The sequence below is a fragment of the Atractosteus spatula genome, chromosome 28, assembly GCF_055471065.1.
Source record: "Atractosteus spatula isolate fAtrSpa1 chromosome 28, fAtrSpa1.hap1, whole genome shotgun sequence".
NCBI lineage: Eukaryota > Metazoa > Chordata > Actinopteri > Semionotiformes > Lepisosteidae > Atractosteus > Atractosteus spatula.
In genome coordinates, this window is record NC_142733.1 from 2,285,312 (window position 1) to 2,299,556 (window position 14,245).

At 49.9% G+C, this 14,245-nt stretch overlaps 1 protein-coding gene across 1 annotated transcript; it reads right to left on the reverse strand.

Moving 5' to 3' along the window:
* Positions 1-834: 834 nt before the first annotated feature.
* fsd1 (fibronectin type III and SPRY domain containing 1) lies at positions 835-13,880 on the reverse strand. The gene is made up of 13 exons (XM_088907418.1): positions 13,728-13,880; positions 11,296-11,391; positions 10,581-10,712; positions 9,751-9,852; positions 9,507-9,529; positions 8,744-8,865; positions 8,352-8,561; positions 2,989-3,087; positions 2,745-2,892; positions 2,524-2,606; positions 2,118-2,369; positions 1,953-2,041; positions 835-1,857 (listed from the first exon to the last, which is right to left on the reverse strand). Exons 1-13 carry the CDS (start codon positions 13,740-13,742, stop codon positions 1,747-1,749), a joined length of 1,482 nt encoding a protein of 493 aa, XP_088763544.1. The 5' UTR covers positions 13,743-13,880; the 3' UTR covers positions 835-1,746.
* Positions 13,881-14,245: the final 365 nt, after the last annotated feature.

Consider the following 14,245-nt stretch of genomic DNA (forward strand, 5'->3'; position numbering starts at 1 on the left):
GATATCTGGCGTGTCACTGTCAGTATCTGTACAGCGAGGACTGAGATATCTGGCGTGTCACTGTCAGTATCTGTACACGAGGACTGAGATATCCGGCGTGTCACTGCCAGTATCTGTACACGAGGACTGAGATATCCGGCGTGTCACTGTCAGTGTCTGTACAGCGAGGACTGAGATATCCAGCGTGTCACTGTCAGTGTCTGTACAGTGAGGACTGAGATATCCAGCGTGTTACCATTAGTGTCTGTACAGCGAGGACTGAGATATCCAGCGTGTTACCATTAGTGTCTGTACAGCGAGGACTGAGATATCCAGCGTGTCACTGTCAGTGTCCGTACGGTGAGGACTGAGATATCTGGCGTGTCACTGTCAGTGTCCGTACAGTGAGGACTGAGATATCCAGTGTGTCACTGTCAGTATCTGTACAGCGAGGACCGAGATATCCGGTGTGTCACTGTCAGTGTGTGTACAGTGAGGACTGAGATATCCGGCGTGTTACTGTCAGTGTGTGTACAGTGAGGACTGAGATATCCAGTGTGTCACTGTCAGTGTCTGTACAGCGAGGACTGAGATATCCAGTGTGTCACTGTGAGTGTCTGTACAGTGAGAACTGAGATAAATACAGTGACACGCTAAAACAGCTGTATCTGCTGTTGTATGTGAGATGTCTAAGACTTTGCACACTGTGGTGTCAGTGACCCTGAAGCCTCCTAGAGCACAGGACCGGCTCTGCAGAGTCAGAAAAGACACAGCAGCCCTGGGCTCTTGCATTGGCTTTCAAAAACAGTCTCAGTGCAGACAGACAACCTGGACACACAAGAAAAGCCAAAAGCATTTACAGGTGAGCAGTTTATTTTTTCCTTTAAATAAATTTAAAAATCCTAGGCTTGAAGTTGACCAAAAAGCAATGTGAGCCTACAAACCAAATTACATTCACACCACACCTGTCTCTTTCTGAAAGAGCAGGAATAATCACTTTAGTGCTTGTCATGAAGAGTCATCTTTAATAAATTAGGATGACAGGTGTTAATACTGGTTACCACAGCAGTATTCCCCTCTCATAAATCAAAACCCTCTATCAAACGCCTTGTGCGGCACACTGATCCAATATCCCCAAGTCGTGTGACTAAACATTGACCGTTTACAGCCACCAGGGGGAAACATATCACACAAAATGAAGGCAAAATTCATTTTCACGAATTCCTCTCAGAATTCAGCACAACCTTTACAAAACCACATCCACCTCCCCCTGCCAGTCCTTTTCAAACTAATGAAGCAGTTAAACAGTCAGGGATGCCAGACCTTTTCCCTCCAATCCCCACAAGCGTCAGTCTCTTTCAGCTCAGCTTCGCCCCTCTGACTCAAGGGATAAGGGACTATGTAGCCTCAAAAAGGATCATCCTAGATTGTGATATTCGTGCTCATACTGAGACCGACTACAATAATTATTCAAGACTATTAAGATTAAAAATATATGTTACTACTTAAAAGGCACAACACATTGGCCAGCCACGGTGCAAAACTGAGGTGAGACAGACTGTATTCCTCCCCTGTCAGAGTCACAGGCAGCGTGTTGTGGATCAGATGTTAAAGAGCGCTGGTTCTGATTGATGTTCTTCAGTGACCAGGTCTGTGTGATGAGCTGGCTTGGGCTGAGCGAGGTTAGTGTCAGGAGCAGCCCCGGACAGCACCCAGGGCCGGATCTGGATGAGGTTCTGCAGTGGTTCTAGCCTGATCCGGTGGGCACTAGGTGAGGCTGGCGTTGGAGCTGCTGGTGCCGCTGTTCCTCTTCTGCAGGCACTGCACAGCGCTGGGCACCTGCAGCCCTGTCTGCACCGAAAAACTGCCATTCCACACCTGCGGGGGGCGACAGCAAGCTAGGGAGTCAGCCTGTGTGCAGCTGTGTGACAGAGAGCTGTTTCCCCCTCCCCTCTCTCCCCCACAGTCCTCACCATGAACGCAGGAACTACAGGTTGGGTGAATCTGGCTCTGAAGGTGTGGATCAGCTGCTTGGTTCTGGCATTGTAGAAGGACAGCAGGCCTGCAAGACAAGCAAGCCAGTCAGACTAGAGAAGGGGACAGGGAGGGACAGGGACAGGGCAGTGCGCTGCTCTCACCCTCCTCGTAGTTGCAGTAGACCCCGATGCGGTCTGGCACGGGCCCCTCCAGGCTGCGCGCTTTGTTGTTGTGCTTGGCGGTGAAGCTGAGCTGCAGCCAGTTGTTGAGGTGCAGACACCAGGAGGCGCTGCTCTTCCCCAGCTGGTCGAAGCGGCCCAGTGAGCGCAGCGCCACGCCCACCGCAAACGCCTTGCTGTCGCGGTCAAAGCGCACCTCCCAGTACTGCTGCCCCCCCTCAATTGCCATGTCCCCTGCAGGAGGGAGGGGGGGCAGACAGGCAATGAGGGAAACAGAAGACAGGAAGGGTAAGAGAGACCGCTGGACAAGCAGGCTATACTCTGTCTCTGTATCCACCAGGACCTCTGTACTATCCACACCCAAAGCATCTGCCGCTCCCACTCTCACCCAGGACAGTGTAGGACTCCGCGGTGAACCGGTCCCGGCCCCCCCGAGACGAGGGCGCTCTCTTGGGAGACATCGCCGCTGTCCTGCAGGGGGCAGAGCAGAGACTGAGGGATAGAGCAGTCCAGGCTGACAGGACAGGAGACGGAGATGGACACTGACTGACAGCAGGACAGACGGAGATGGACACTGACTGATGGATGGACAGTGACTGAAGGACAGACCTGGCAGGGGAGTGCATGGGCGAGCTGGTCCGGTTCTTGTCCTTGCGGATGTCCTGGACCTTTCCGCCCGTGGCATCCCACTCCACACTAAGCTCTTCCACTCGCAGGTTCTGGTGGGCCGAGGCAGCATCCAGCTTGAACAGGAAGGCTGTGGGACAGCAGAGTTATCAGTCTTGCTCTTTCGGCTCCAGCCACCCGCCTGGTCCCAGAGCTCTCCTCACCCTCCAACCCCCCAGGTGCTCACCGCTTGTTTCCAAGGTAATGGGTTCTGAGAATTCCCCGGCCACAGCCTTGTTACACGCCTTCACACGGAACGTCATGTATTGCGTGTCGAACCGCAGACCTGCAGGGAGTACAGCACAGCAGTCATACACAGAAGGCAGTGATCACACAGAGACACTGGTAATCACCCACAGACAGCACTAATCACACACAGACACCGGTAATCACCCACAGACAGTGTAATCACACACAGACACCAGTAATCCTACACAGGGTGGTGCAGTGGCCCTCTGGCTAAGGATCTGTGCCTGTGGCTAGAAGGTTGCCGGTTCGTATCCCGCGGCCGGCAGAGGAATCCTACTCTGTTGGGCCCCTGAGCAAGGCCCTAAACCCCAACTGCTCCAGGGGCGCCATATAAATGGCTGACCCTGCGCTCTGACCCCAAGCTTCTCTCTCTGTCTGTGTGTCTCATGGAGAGCAAGTTGAGTATTCGGACAATCCCCTCTGTACCACACGTATTCGGACAATCCCCTCTGTACCACACACCGGTCACCTCACACAGGTGCAGCCATGACACCACGGTCAACAGCACCGGGCGCGAGCTGCTGCAGCTCTGTCAAGGGCTGGGCCTGTACATCGTCAACGGCAGGACTAGAGGGGACTCTCTAGGCAGGTTCACCTACAGCTCAGCTCTGGGCAGCAGTGTGGTGGACTACGCCATCACTGACCTGGACCCCTCCTGTATCAGTAGATCACACTCTACATGAAGAGAGCACACCAGCACAGAGACATACTGACACAGCTCAGCCTGCTGTACGACCTCAAACAGGCGTACAGATGGGACACAGACATCTTAGACAGATACCAAACTGCACTGGGCGATGAAGAAATTCAGGCACTGTTAGACACATTCCTAAACACTCTATATCAAACCAACAAATTAGCCATAAACTTGGCCACACAAAACTAAATCACCTATTCCACAAACTTGCATCAAAATCTAAGCTAAAAACAACTAAATAAAAAAACTACCAAAAAACAAAAGCAAAAGAAAAGTGGTTTGATACGGAATGCAATAACATCAGAAATGCACTACGAAAACTCTCAAATCAAAAACACAGACAACCACACAACACAGATCTGCGCCATAGCTACTGTGATTCAGTAAAACTTTACAAACACACGCTGAAAAAGAAAAGAAACACATACATAAATAAACAACTTGCAGAAATTGAGGAGTCACTAAATCAGAACTGTTTCTAGGAGAAGTGGAACAATTTAAATAAATCAAAACCAGAAGAATTTGCCATCCAAAATTGAACAATCTGGCAAACATCTCTAAAAATCTCTATCAAAAACTCCCAAATACAAATCAATAAGACCAAAACACCATTTATGAAAAACTTGAAATTTTGGAATTGGCTATCAAAGACAACCAAAACCCCTTAGACTCCCCAATCACTGAGCAGGAGCTACTGGACAAACTCCAGGCTCTCAGACCACGCAAAGCCTGTGGCCAAGATGGAGCCAACAACGAGATGCTGAGACACAGCAGCTCAAAGTTGCAACAAGCCCTGCTCAAATTCCTCAATCTCATCATGACAGTCGGATGTTTCCACGAGGCCTGGAACCAAGGACTGATCACGCCCATCTATAAGAGTGGAGATAGACTCGATTCCAACAACTACCGGGGCATCTGTATGAACAGTAACCTAGGGAAGGTATTCTGAAGTATCCTGAATACACGAATACTGGCTTTCCTTACCAAACACAATGTCCTGAGCAAGAGTCAGATTGGCTGCAGCAGAACCTGGCACTGCTGGAGCAGTACTGTCAGACCTGGGCGCTGACAGTCAATCTGGACAAGACCAGAGTCATGGTCTTCCAGAAGAAAGCCAGACCTCGGGGAAACAGGTACAAATTCACACTCAACAACAACACATTGGAGCACACATCCAGCTACACATATCTTGGTCTGACTATGAGCTCATCTGGGAGTTTTGACCTGGTAGTTGAAGGCACTGAGGAAGAAGGCACTCAGGGCTTTCTACGCAATAAGAAGGAGGCTCTTCAACATCAACCCACTAACAAGAATCTGGCATCAAATATTTGAAAGTGTAATCCAACCAATTGCCCTATATGGCAATGAAGAGTGGGGTCCCCTCACAGACTCAATGGGACAAACACCCCACAGAAACTCTGCACATGGAGATCTGTAGAAACATCCTCGATGTGCAGAGAAAAACACCTAACAACGGGTGAAGGGACGAATTAGGCCAGTACCCACTATTGATAAACATACAGAAAAGAGTATTGACTACACCTAAAAAACAGCGACCAAAATTCCTACCACCACAAAGCCCTGGTGAGCCAAGAGCTGAGCCCAAAACAGAGCCCCCTGAGCCAGCTGGTCCTGAGGCTCACTGACCCAAGCCACACAGACACTAACCAGCATCAGGACAGCACTGCTAGAGCCGGCAGGACTAGAGGGGACTCTCTAGGCAGGTTCACCTACAGCTCAGCTCTGGGCAGCAGTGTGGTGGACTACGCCATCACTGACCTGGACCCCTCCTGTATCAGTAGATCACACTCTACATGAAGAGAGCACACCAGCACAGAGACATACTGACACAGCTCAGCCTGCTGTACGACCTCAAACAGGCGTACAGATGGGACACAGACATCTTAGACAGATACCAAACTGCACTGGGCGATGAAGAAATTCAGGCACTGTTAGACACATTCCTAAACACTCTATATCAAACCAACAAATTAGCCATAAACTTGGCCACACAAAACTAAATCACCTATTCCACAAACTTGCATCAAAATCTAAGCTAAAAACAACTAAATAAAAAAACTACCAAAAAACAAAAGCAAAAGAAAAGTGGTTTGATACGGAATGCAATAACATCAGAAATGCACTACGAAAACTCTCAAATCAAAAACACAGACAACCACACAACACAGATCTGCGCCATAGCTACTGTGATTCAGTAAAACTTTACAAACACACGCTGAAAAAGAAAAGAAACACATACATAAATAAACAACTTGCAGAAATTGAGGAGTCACTAAATCAGAACTGTTTCTAGGAGAAGTGGAACAATTTAAATAAATCAAAACCAGAAGAATTTGCCATCCAAAATTGAACAATCTGGCAAACATCTCTAAAAATCTCTATCAAAAACTCCCAAATACAAATCAATAAGACCAAAACACCATTTATGAAAAACTTGAAATTTTGGAATTGGCTATCAAAGACAACCAAAACCCCTTAGACTCCCCAATCACTGAGCAGGAGCTACTGGACAAACTCCAGGCTCTCAGACCACGCAAAGCCTGTGGCCAAGATGGAGCCAACAACGAGATGCTGAGACACAGCAGCTCAAAGTTGCAACAAGCCCTGCTCAAATTCCTCAATCTCATCATGACAGTCGGATGTTTCCACGAGGCCTGGAACCAAGGACTGATCACGCCCATCTATAAGAGTGGAGATAGACTCGATTCCAACAACTACCGGGGCATCTGTATGAACAGTAACCTAGGGAAGGTATTCTGAAGTATCCTGAATACACGAATACTGGCTTTCCTTACCAAACACAATGTCCTGAGCAAGAGTCAGATTGGCTGCAGCAGAACCTGGCACTGCTGGAGCAGTACTGTCAGACCTGGGCGCTGACAGTCAATCTGGACAAGACCAGAGTCATGGTCTTCCAGAAGAAAGCCAGACCTCGGGGAAACAGGTACAAATTCACACTCAACAACAACACATTGGAGCACACATCCAGCTACACATATCTTGGTCTGACTATGAGCTCATCTGGGAGTTTTGACCTGGTAGTTGAAGGCACTGAGGAAGAAGGCACTCAGGGCTTTCTACGCAATAAGAAGGAGGCTCTTCAACATCAACCCACTAACAAGAATCTGGCATCAAATATTTGAAAGTGTAATCCAACCAATTGCCCTATATGGCAATGAAGAGTGGGGTCCCCTCACAGACTCAATGGGACAAACACCCCACAGAAACTCTGCACATGGAGATCTGTAGAAACATCCTCGATGTGCAGAGAAAAACACCTAACAACGGGTGAAGGGACGAATTAGGCCAGTACCCACTATTGATAAACATACAGAAAAGAGTATTGACTACACCTAAAAAACAGCGACCAAAATTCCTACCACCACAAAGCCCTGGTGAGCCAAGAGCTGAGCCCAAAACAGAGCCCCCTGAGCCAGCTGGTCCTGAGGCTCACTGACCCAAGCCACACAGACACTAACCAGCATCAGGACAGCACTGCTAGAGCACCACAACTCAGACTCAACCACATCACAGCACAGATCAAACAGCAATATCTCACACACTGGGACACTCACACACAAACTGGAATGCTACAGAACCCTCAACAGACAATACACACTAGCCGAATATTTGACCAAGATAAGAAACAGCAAAAAGAAACAGACCCTGATGAAGTACAGGCTCAGTGACCACAGCCTGGCCATAGAAACTGGGTGACACAGGCAGACCTGGCTGTCCAGAGAGGACAGGCTGTGCTCCCACTGCCAGCGGGGAGAAATAGAGACAGAGGTGCACTTCCTACTGCACTGTGACAGATATTCTGGGATTAGAGAAACATTCTTCCCTAAATTCAGAAATCTAATCCCAGAGTGCCCACATCTGCCAGAATCACAACGAGTCCCAATCCTACTGGGAGAGGTAGGAGGGAACTCAGCTAAACTGGCAGCCCAGTATGTGATCTCCTGTCACAGCCTGAGGAACAGTGAATCTGTCCCCCAGTAATGCTCAATATGTTTACAGTATATGTAAATATTTTATAATGTCTTTGCTGTAAATGTCTGTAGATTTTATTTTATTTTTATTTTGTTTCATGTTAATTGTATTATTTCTATTTGCTTTGGCAACACTAATTGTACCCATCGGTCATGCTAATAAATCACCTTGAATTGAATTGAATTGAACTAATCACACAAAGACACTGGTAATCATCCACAAAAAGCAGTAATCACACAGAGACCTGTAATTACACAAAGACAGCAATAATCACACACAGACACCAGTAATCCTACACACACAGCAATAATCATACAGAGACACTGGTAATCACTCACAGAAAGCAGTAATCACACACAAACACAGGTAATCAACCACAGATAGCAGTAATCATACACAGCACTAATCACACACAGACACCGGTAATCACCCACAGACTGCAGTAATCATGCGCAGTCAATGGAAATCACACACAGACAGCAGTAATCACAAAAAGGCAGCAGTAATCACACACAGATGCCGGTAATCACACACAAACAGGGTGTAATTGTGCCACCTGGTCAAGGTGTATTGTGTTGTGTCACCTGTACCTGTCAAGGTGTACTCGGTGTCGCGGATGCCCTCCATCACCATCCAGGGATGTTCCTCTTTGGCGCGCGGTGGCCCCGGGTGGTTGGTCCGACGGTACTCCAGGATGTAGTGGTCAATCTTGGAATCGGGCTCGGAAACCGTCCACACTACCCGGACATTGTTATCACACACCAGGCATTCCGACTGCTGGATCTCTGGGGTCCCGGGCACTGGAATAGAGGGAGGAAGCAGAGGAAGGCAGGGGTAGGAGAGTGGGGAGAGTGGTGGTGTGAGAGGTCACTGTCCAGAAATGACAGACAGAAGGACTGAGAGGTAGAGACTGATGTCAGGGAGGCAGACATGGAGAGGAAGAGATGAAGGGGTAAGCAGCACAGGGCTAGCACTGAATTACCTGGCAGGAATTTGAGGGCCAGCAGCATGTTCCTCTCAGGGGAAAAGTCCACCATCAGGTGACTCATGTTGTCACTGACCTTTGGCTTCAGGGACAGACGGAACGCAGGGGCCATGGTCACACTGCGGACATACAGACATGGACAGCGTCAGTGTACAGACACACAGACAGGGTCAGTGTACAGACACAGACAAGGTCAGTATACAGACACACAGACACAGACAGGTTCAGTGTACAGACACAGACAGGGTCAGTGTACAGACACACAGTCACAGACAGGGCCAGTGTACAGACACAGACAGGGTCAGTGTACAGACACACAGACACAGACAGGGTCAGTGTACAGACACAGACAGGGTCAGCGTACAGACACACAGACAGGGTCAGCGTACAGACACACAGACACTACAGGGTGTACCTAGAGAGGAACGCAGTACAGATGGACAGACAGTGTCAGCATACACAGTTACATGGCCATCATTAGCAGACAGACTCATGGACAGACAGGCAGATGTGGGATAAGGACACAGCATGGTAAGGGGATGAAGACTGACTGACTTCAGCCACTGATGGAGTGTTGATTGGGTTATGAACCGATAAGACTACTGAACAGAGGCCGGGGACCAGTCTCAGAGTCTCCCAGCGCAGGGGGAAGGAGAGGAGAGAGGACAGGTGGTGAGAAAGAAGGAGGGCTGTGCCTGTCAGTGTTGAGAAGCAGGCTGACAAACTCACAGACTGTGAGGACAGGGGGGCAGTACTGTACCTATCCTTAATCTCTTTGGCAGCCTGTCAGGGAGGGGAGATAAACAAGGCAGAAGAGGAAAAGAGAGAAAGAGACAGAGGTGTTAGTAATTGACAGGCTCTTCAAAATGTCAACCAAAGATTTGCTCCACTCTCCCCCTCCCTCCTGCACACAACTCTCACTGTATTCCCTTCCTTCAAATTAACTCTAGCGTTAGAATAGCAGGCTGAGCAGTCCTGACACTCACACTGCCTGCAGGTCTCACCTGATTGAAGCTGTCCGTCTCGGCCGAGCACAGCGTCTGATTGGCCAGATCCAGCAGTTCCTCCGAGCTCTCCAGCGCCTTGGTGCACGCTGTCAGCTGGCTCTAATGGGACACGAGGAGACAGATCACCAGGACAGCACAAGCATTCCCCTGCGGCCCAGCGACACAGAGGACAGAGGGCAGCAGTGAGAGCGCACGGCCAGCTGCACATAACTGGTCTGAAGACCAGTTCATCAGCGAGTCTGACCTAGCAGAGAGGGTGCTGAAGGAGAAGGCGCACAAGTCTTTCTACACCACAAGAAGGAGGCTCTATAATATCAATCCCCCCACAAACCTCTGGCTCCAATTATTTGAAAATGTGAACCAACCCATTGGCCTACACGGCAGTGAAGTCTGGTGTCCAGTTACGGACAGGGATTACACTCAATGGGACAAACACCCCATAAAAACTCTGCATACAGAATTCTGTAAAAACATCCTCAATGCGCAGAGAAAAACTCCTAACAGCGCATGCAGGGCCGAATTAGGCCAGTACCCACTTATTAGCACACAGGAGAGGGCAATAAAACATTGGCTGCATCTAAAAGCACCTATAATAATAATAATGTTGTTGTTGTTGTTGTAAATGTCTGCGAATGTCGTGCTCATTGTTCCTGCTTTGACATCACTGTTATCCCTCAGTCAGGCCAGTAAAGCTGGTTGATCTGAATCGAACAGCACAAGACGAGAGGGAGCCACTCAGCTGCTACAGCTGCGGACTCTGCCCAGAGGGCTCCTGATGGCGATGTGCTCCACTCTGGTGCAGCTGAACTACGGAGAGACGGACAGACCTGCAGCTCATAGATGCGGCTGGCTCTCTCCTGCTTGATGCGGGTCACCATGTTCTCCTTCAGCTCATCCAGCACAGAGTACAGAGAGCTGAACTCCGCCTCCAGGTCCTGCTGCACACGGGTGGCGTTTCCCTGGGGGTCAGGGAGAGAGCGGGGCTCAGCCTCATTGTGTGAGCTTGTTGTCGACTTGTATTCGCAATTTGAGGTGCAGTTGAGCTTTTTAACATGTTAGAGCTGTATAATGTCTTATTATGACCTTGTGTGTCAGTCAGTGTGACAGTTGTCAGTGCCTCAGGCTGTCAGTGTGTCACTCAGGCAGTGTGACAGTGTGTCAGTCAGTGTGTCAAACAGTCAATGTGACAGGCAAATCTGTCAGAAAGTCAATGCGTCAGACAGTCAGAGTTTCCATCAGTCAGTGTATCAGACAGGCAGTGTGTCAGACAGTCAGTGTGACAGTTAGCATGTCAGTCAGTGTGACAGCTCTCAGTGTGTCAGACAGTCAGTATGACAGCTCTCGGTGTGTCAGACGGTCAGTGTGACAGCTCTTGGTGTGTCAGACAGTCAGTGTGACAGTTGTGAGTGTGTCAGACAGTCAGTGTGACAGTTGTCAGTGTGTCAGTCAGTCAGTAAGTCAGTTAGCGTGTCAGACAGTCAGTGCGACAATCGGGCAGTGTGACAATTGTCAGTGTGTCAGTCAGGAAGTCAGTTCTAGTACCTCCAGGTTCTGCAGGGTTTGTTTCACAGTGCACACAAAGTTTTGAATTTCCTCATTCTTCAGTGCCAAGGTGGTGGTGATTTTTCTCAAAGCTTCCTGAAACAGTAGAGGTCACAGCACAAGGGTTAGGAGACACACTAACACCAGGAGGACAAGGAGAGAGACCCTGTCACCCGGAGGACAAGGAGAGAGAGACACAAACACAAGGAGGACAAGGAGAGAGAGAGACCCTGACACCAGGAGGACAAGGAGAGACACTGACACCAGGAGGATGAGGAGAGAGACCCTGACACCAGGAGGACAAGGAGAGACACACACTGACAACAGGAGGACAAGGAGAAAGACACACTGACACCAGGAGGACAAAGAGAGAGAGACATTGACACCAGGAGGACAAGAGGAGAGACACTAACACCTGGAGGACAAAGAGAGAGAGACACTGACACTAGAAGGACAAAGAGAGAGAGACACTGACACCAAGAGGACAAAGAGAGAGAGACACTGACACCGGGAGGACAAAGAGAGAGAGACATTGACACCAGGAGGACAAGGAGAAAGACACACTGACACCAGGAGGACAAAGAGAGAGAGACATTGACACCAGGAGGACAAGGAGAGACACACACTCACAACAGGAGGACAAGGAGAAAGACACACTGACACCAGGAGGACAAAGAGAGAGAGACATTGACACCAGGAGGACAAGAGGAGAGACACTAACACCTGGAGGACAAAGAGAGAGAGACACTGACACTAGAAGGACAAAGAGAGAGAGAGACATTGACACCAGGAGGATGAGGAGAGAGACACTAACACCAGGAGGACAAAGAGAGAGACATTGACACTAGAAGGACAAAGAGAGAGAGAGACATTGACACCAGGAGGATGAGGAGAGAGACACTAACACCAGGAGGACAAAGAGAGAGAGACACTGACACTAGAAGGACAAAGAGAGAGAGAGACATTGACACCAGGAGGACAAAGACAGAGAGACACTGACACTAGAAGGACAAAGAGAGAGACACTGACACCAAGAGGACAAAGAGAGAGAGACACTGACACCGGGAGGACAAGGAGAGACACACACTGACAACAGGAGGACAAGGAGAAAGACACACTGACACCAGGAGGACAAAGAGAGAAAGACATTGACACAGGGAGGACAAAGAGAGAGAGACACTGACACCGGGAGGACAAGGAGAGACACTGACTCAATTTTATTTTACGTCTTTCAAAATCATTGTAGCTTTCAGTAACTAAAGCTGAATTTGTCTCATAAGCAGTGTTCCTTCTCTGCGATAGTGGTAGCTTCTTTTGGTACCGGTCACAGGCAGGACAGATGCCCAGTGACCCCTGACCTGTGAAGCCACTCTGTGTGAAGGCAGGAAGCAATGCCCTCTGGGTAAAGGGACTACAAGCACCAGAGGAGCTGAGGATCAGCAGCAGCAAGGCCACCGATACAGCACCCCAGCTCCTCACACATCTGCACATCCAGGGGCGCGGGCAGCTGGAGCCCCTTCTGACCCGCAGGGCACAACGCACAGTCCACTGCAGCCAAGCAACAGCAACACAACATGCAAAACAATATGCACAGAAACAATTCGTGTGAATGGCTTCTGATTTGGCTGGCTAGAAACTAGTGTACCTGCAGTAAGTGTAGAGATGCAGATTCAGAGAGAATGCTCCTCTCTCCGTCAGTGCCTTGTTATAATGATGCTGATAACGACGCAGGGGCCATAGCGACCCTAACCGATCTCCTTGCCAACGGGAAGCCGTTAATTTGCCGTGTGTACATACAGAACAGGATTCCTGATCAATAATGTTAAGGCGTGTCCCGTGTACTGCTGGGCCGACGCAGGTGGGCCCGCACACATCCTGGAATCAGGGCCGAACGGCGGTTTATCCTGCGGGCTCCTTCTTCTGGAGCGCAGGGCACAAAAGACCGAGCGCAGCAGCTGTCTGTCGTGTAGGGTTTTTTGCCTGCTGTGAGTATACAGTACGAGCAGGGGTTTTAAGTAAACGTCGCGCCGACGGACTGTGTGACGGGAGAGGTGCACACCTGTCCTGTCCAGGGCCGCTCTCGGAGCTGTGGGAGCGGCCCTGCCGCCGAGGCGGACACTGCAGACTGCGGCGACGGTACCAGCGCTGCTCCAGCGCGGCACTTATATCAATGCAGGCGGCAGGATATCGATAACCGCGGCAGTACGAAGGCAGAGGAAGAACCGTTACTGCTCAGCTCGTCCTGACTCGCAGACTCGGAGCGCAATCGACTCTGTTCCCCGACGGCCGCCGGTATCCCGAGCAAAGGTCGGTGATGCGCGGCGCGACTCCATGCCACACGCGTTATTTCCCCACCCACCACCTACTGCAGCAAAAATAAAAACATTCAAGCCGCCGCAGCTCATGCAACTGGGCCAACGAACCCTACTTGCCTTCTGATCAGCCATGTCGCCTCCTGCGTTTCGCGCTGCCGTTGTGTTAATCTCCTCTTCTCCCTCCGCTCAGCTGTTCCTCAGACGGACCGGGTGCTGATGCTGCCTAAGCGCGCAGCATCCTCCTCGAAAGCGACCAGTGGCAACCCCGCCGCAGTGCGCAGGCGCCGGGCTGCTGGGTAATGTAGTTCAGAAGGGTCTGCGCAGCTGAGAACTGCTCAGCGCGAACTGATGCAAGTCGGTGTCGCCTAATTTGACATGTGGGGAGGCGTGCAAGACTGGAAGCCACAAGCTATGCAGAATCACTTTCCCTGTCCCGAGGTATTCTGCTATGTGTCGCTTCAGACAAGTCCTGGAGGATATTTACAGAAATCCTCAAAAGATTTTGGCTCCAAAGTCCCGCAGATTGTTGTTTTTATTTGTGAAACATTGGCGCCAAACTGCAAGGAACTGTTGAAACCACAGCACGTCCAAACTGCCAGCGGTAAAAGAGACACACAAGATCCGCAGCCAGATCT

Excerpts from the sequence above, each read along its gene's own strand:
- fsd1 (XM_088907418.1), bottom strand. Across the intron at positions 10,713-11,295 it reads AAACCCTGCAGAACCTGGAG|GGAAACGCCACCCGTGTGCA; the intron begins GTACTAGAACTG and ends CCTGACCCCCAG. Across the intron at positions 2,607-2,744 it reads CCCATGCACTCCCCTGCCAG|GACAGCGGCGATGTCTCCCA; the intron begins GTCTGTCCTTCA and ends TGCCCCCTGCAG.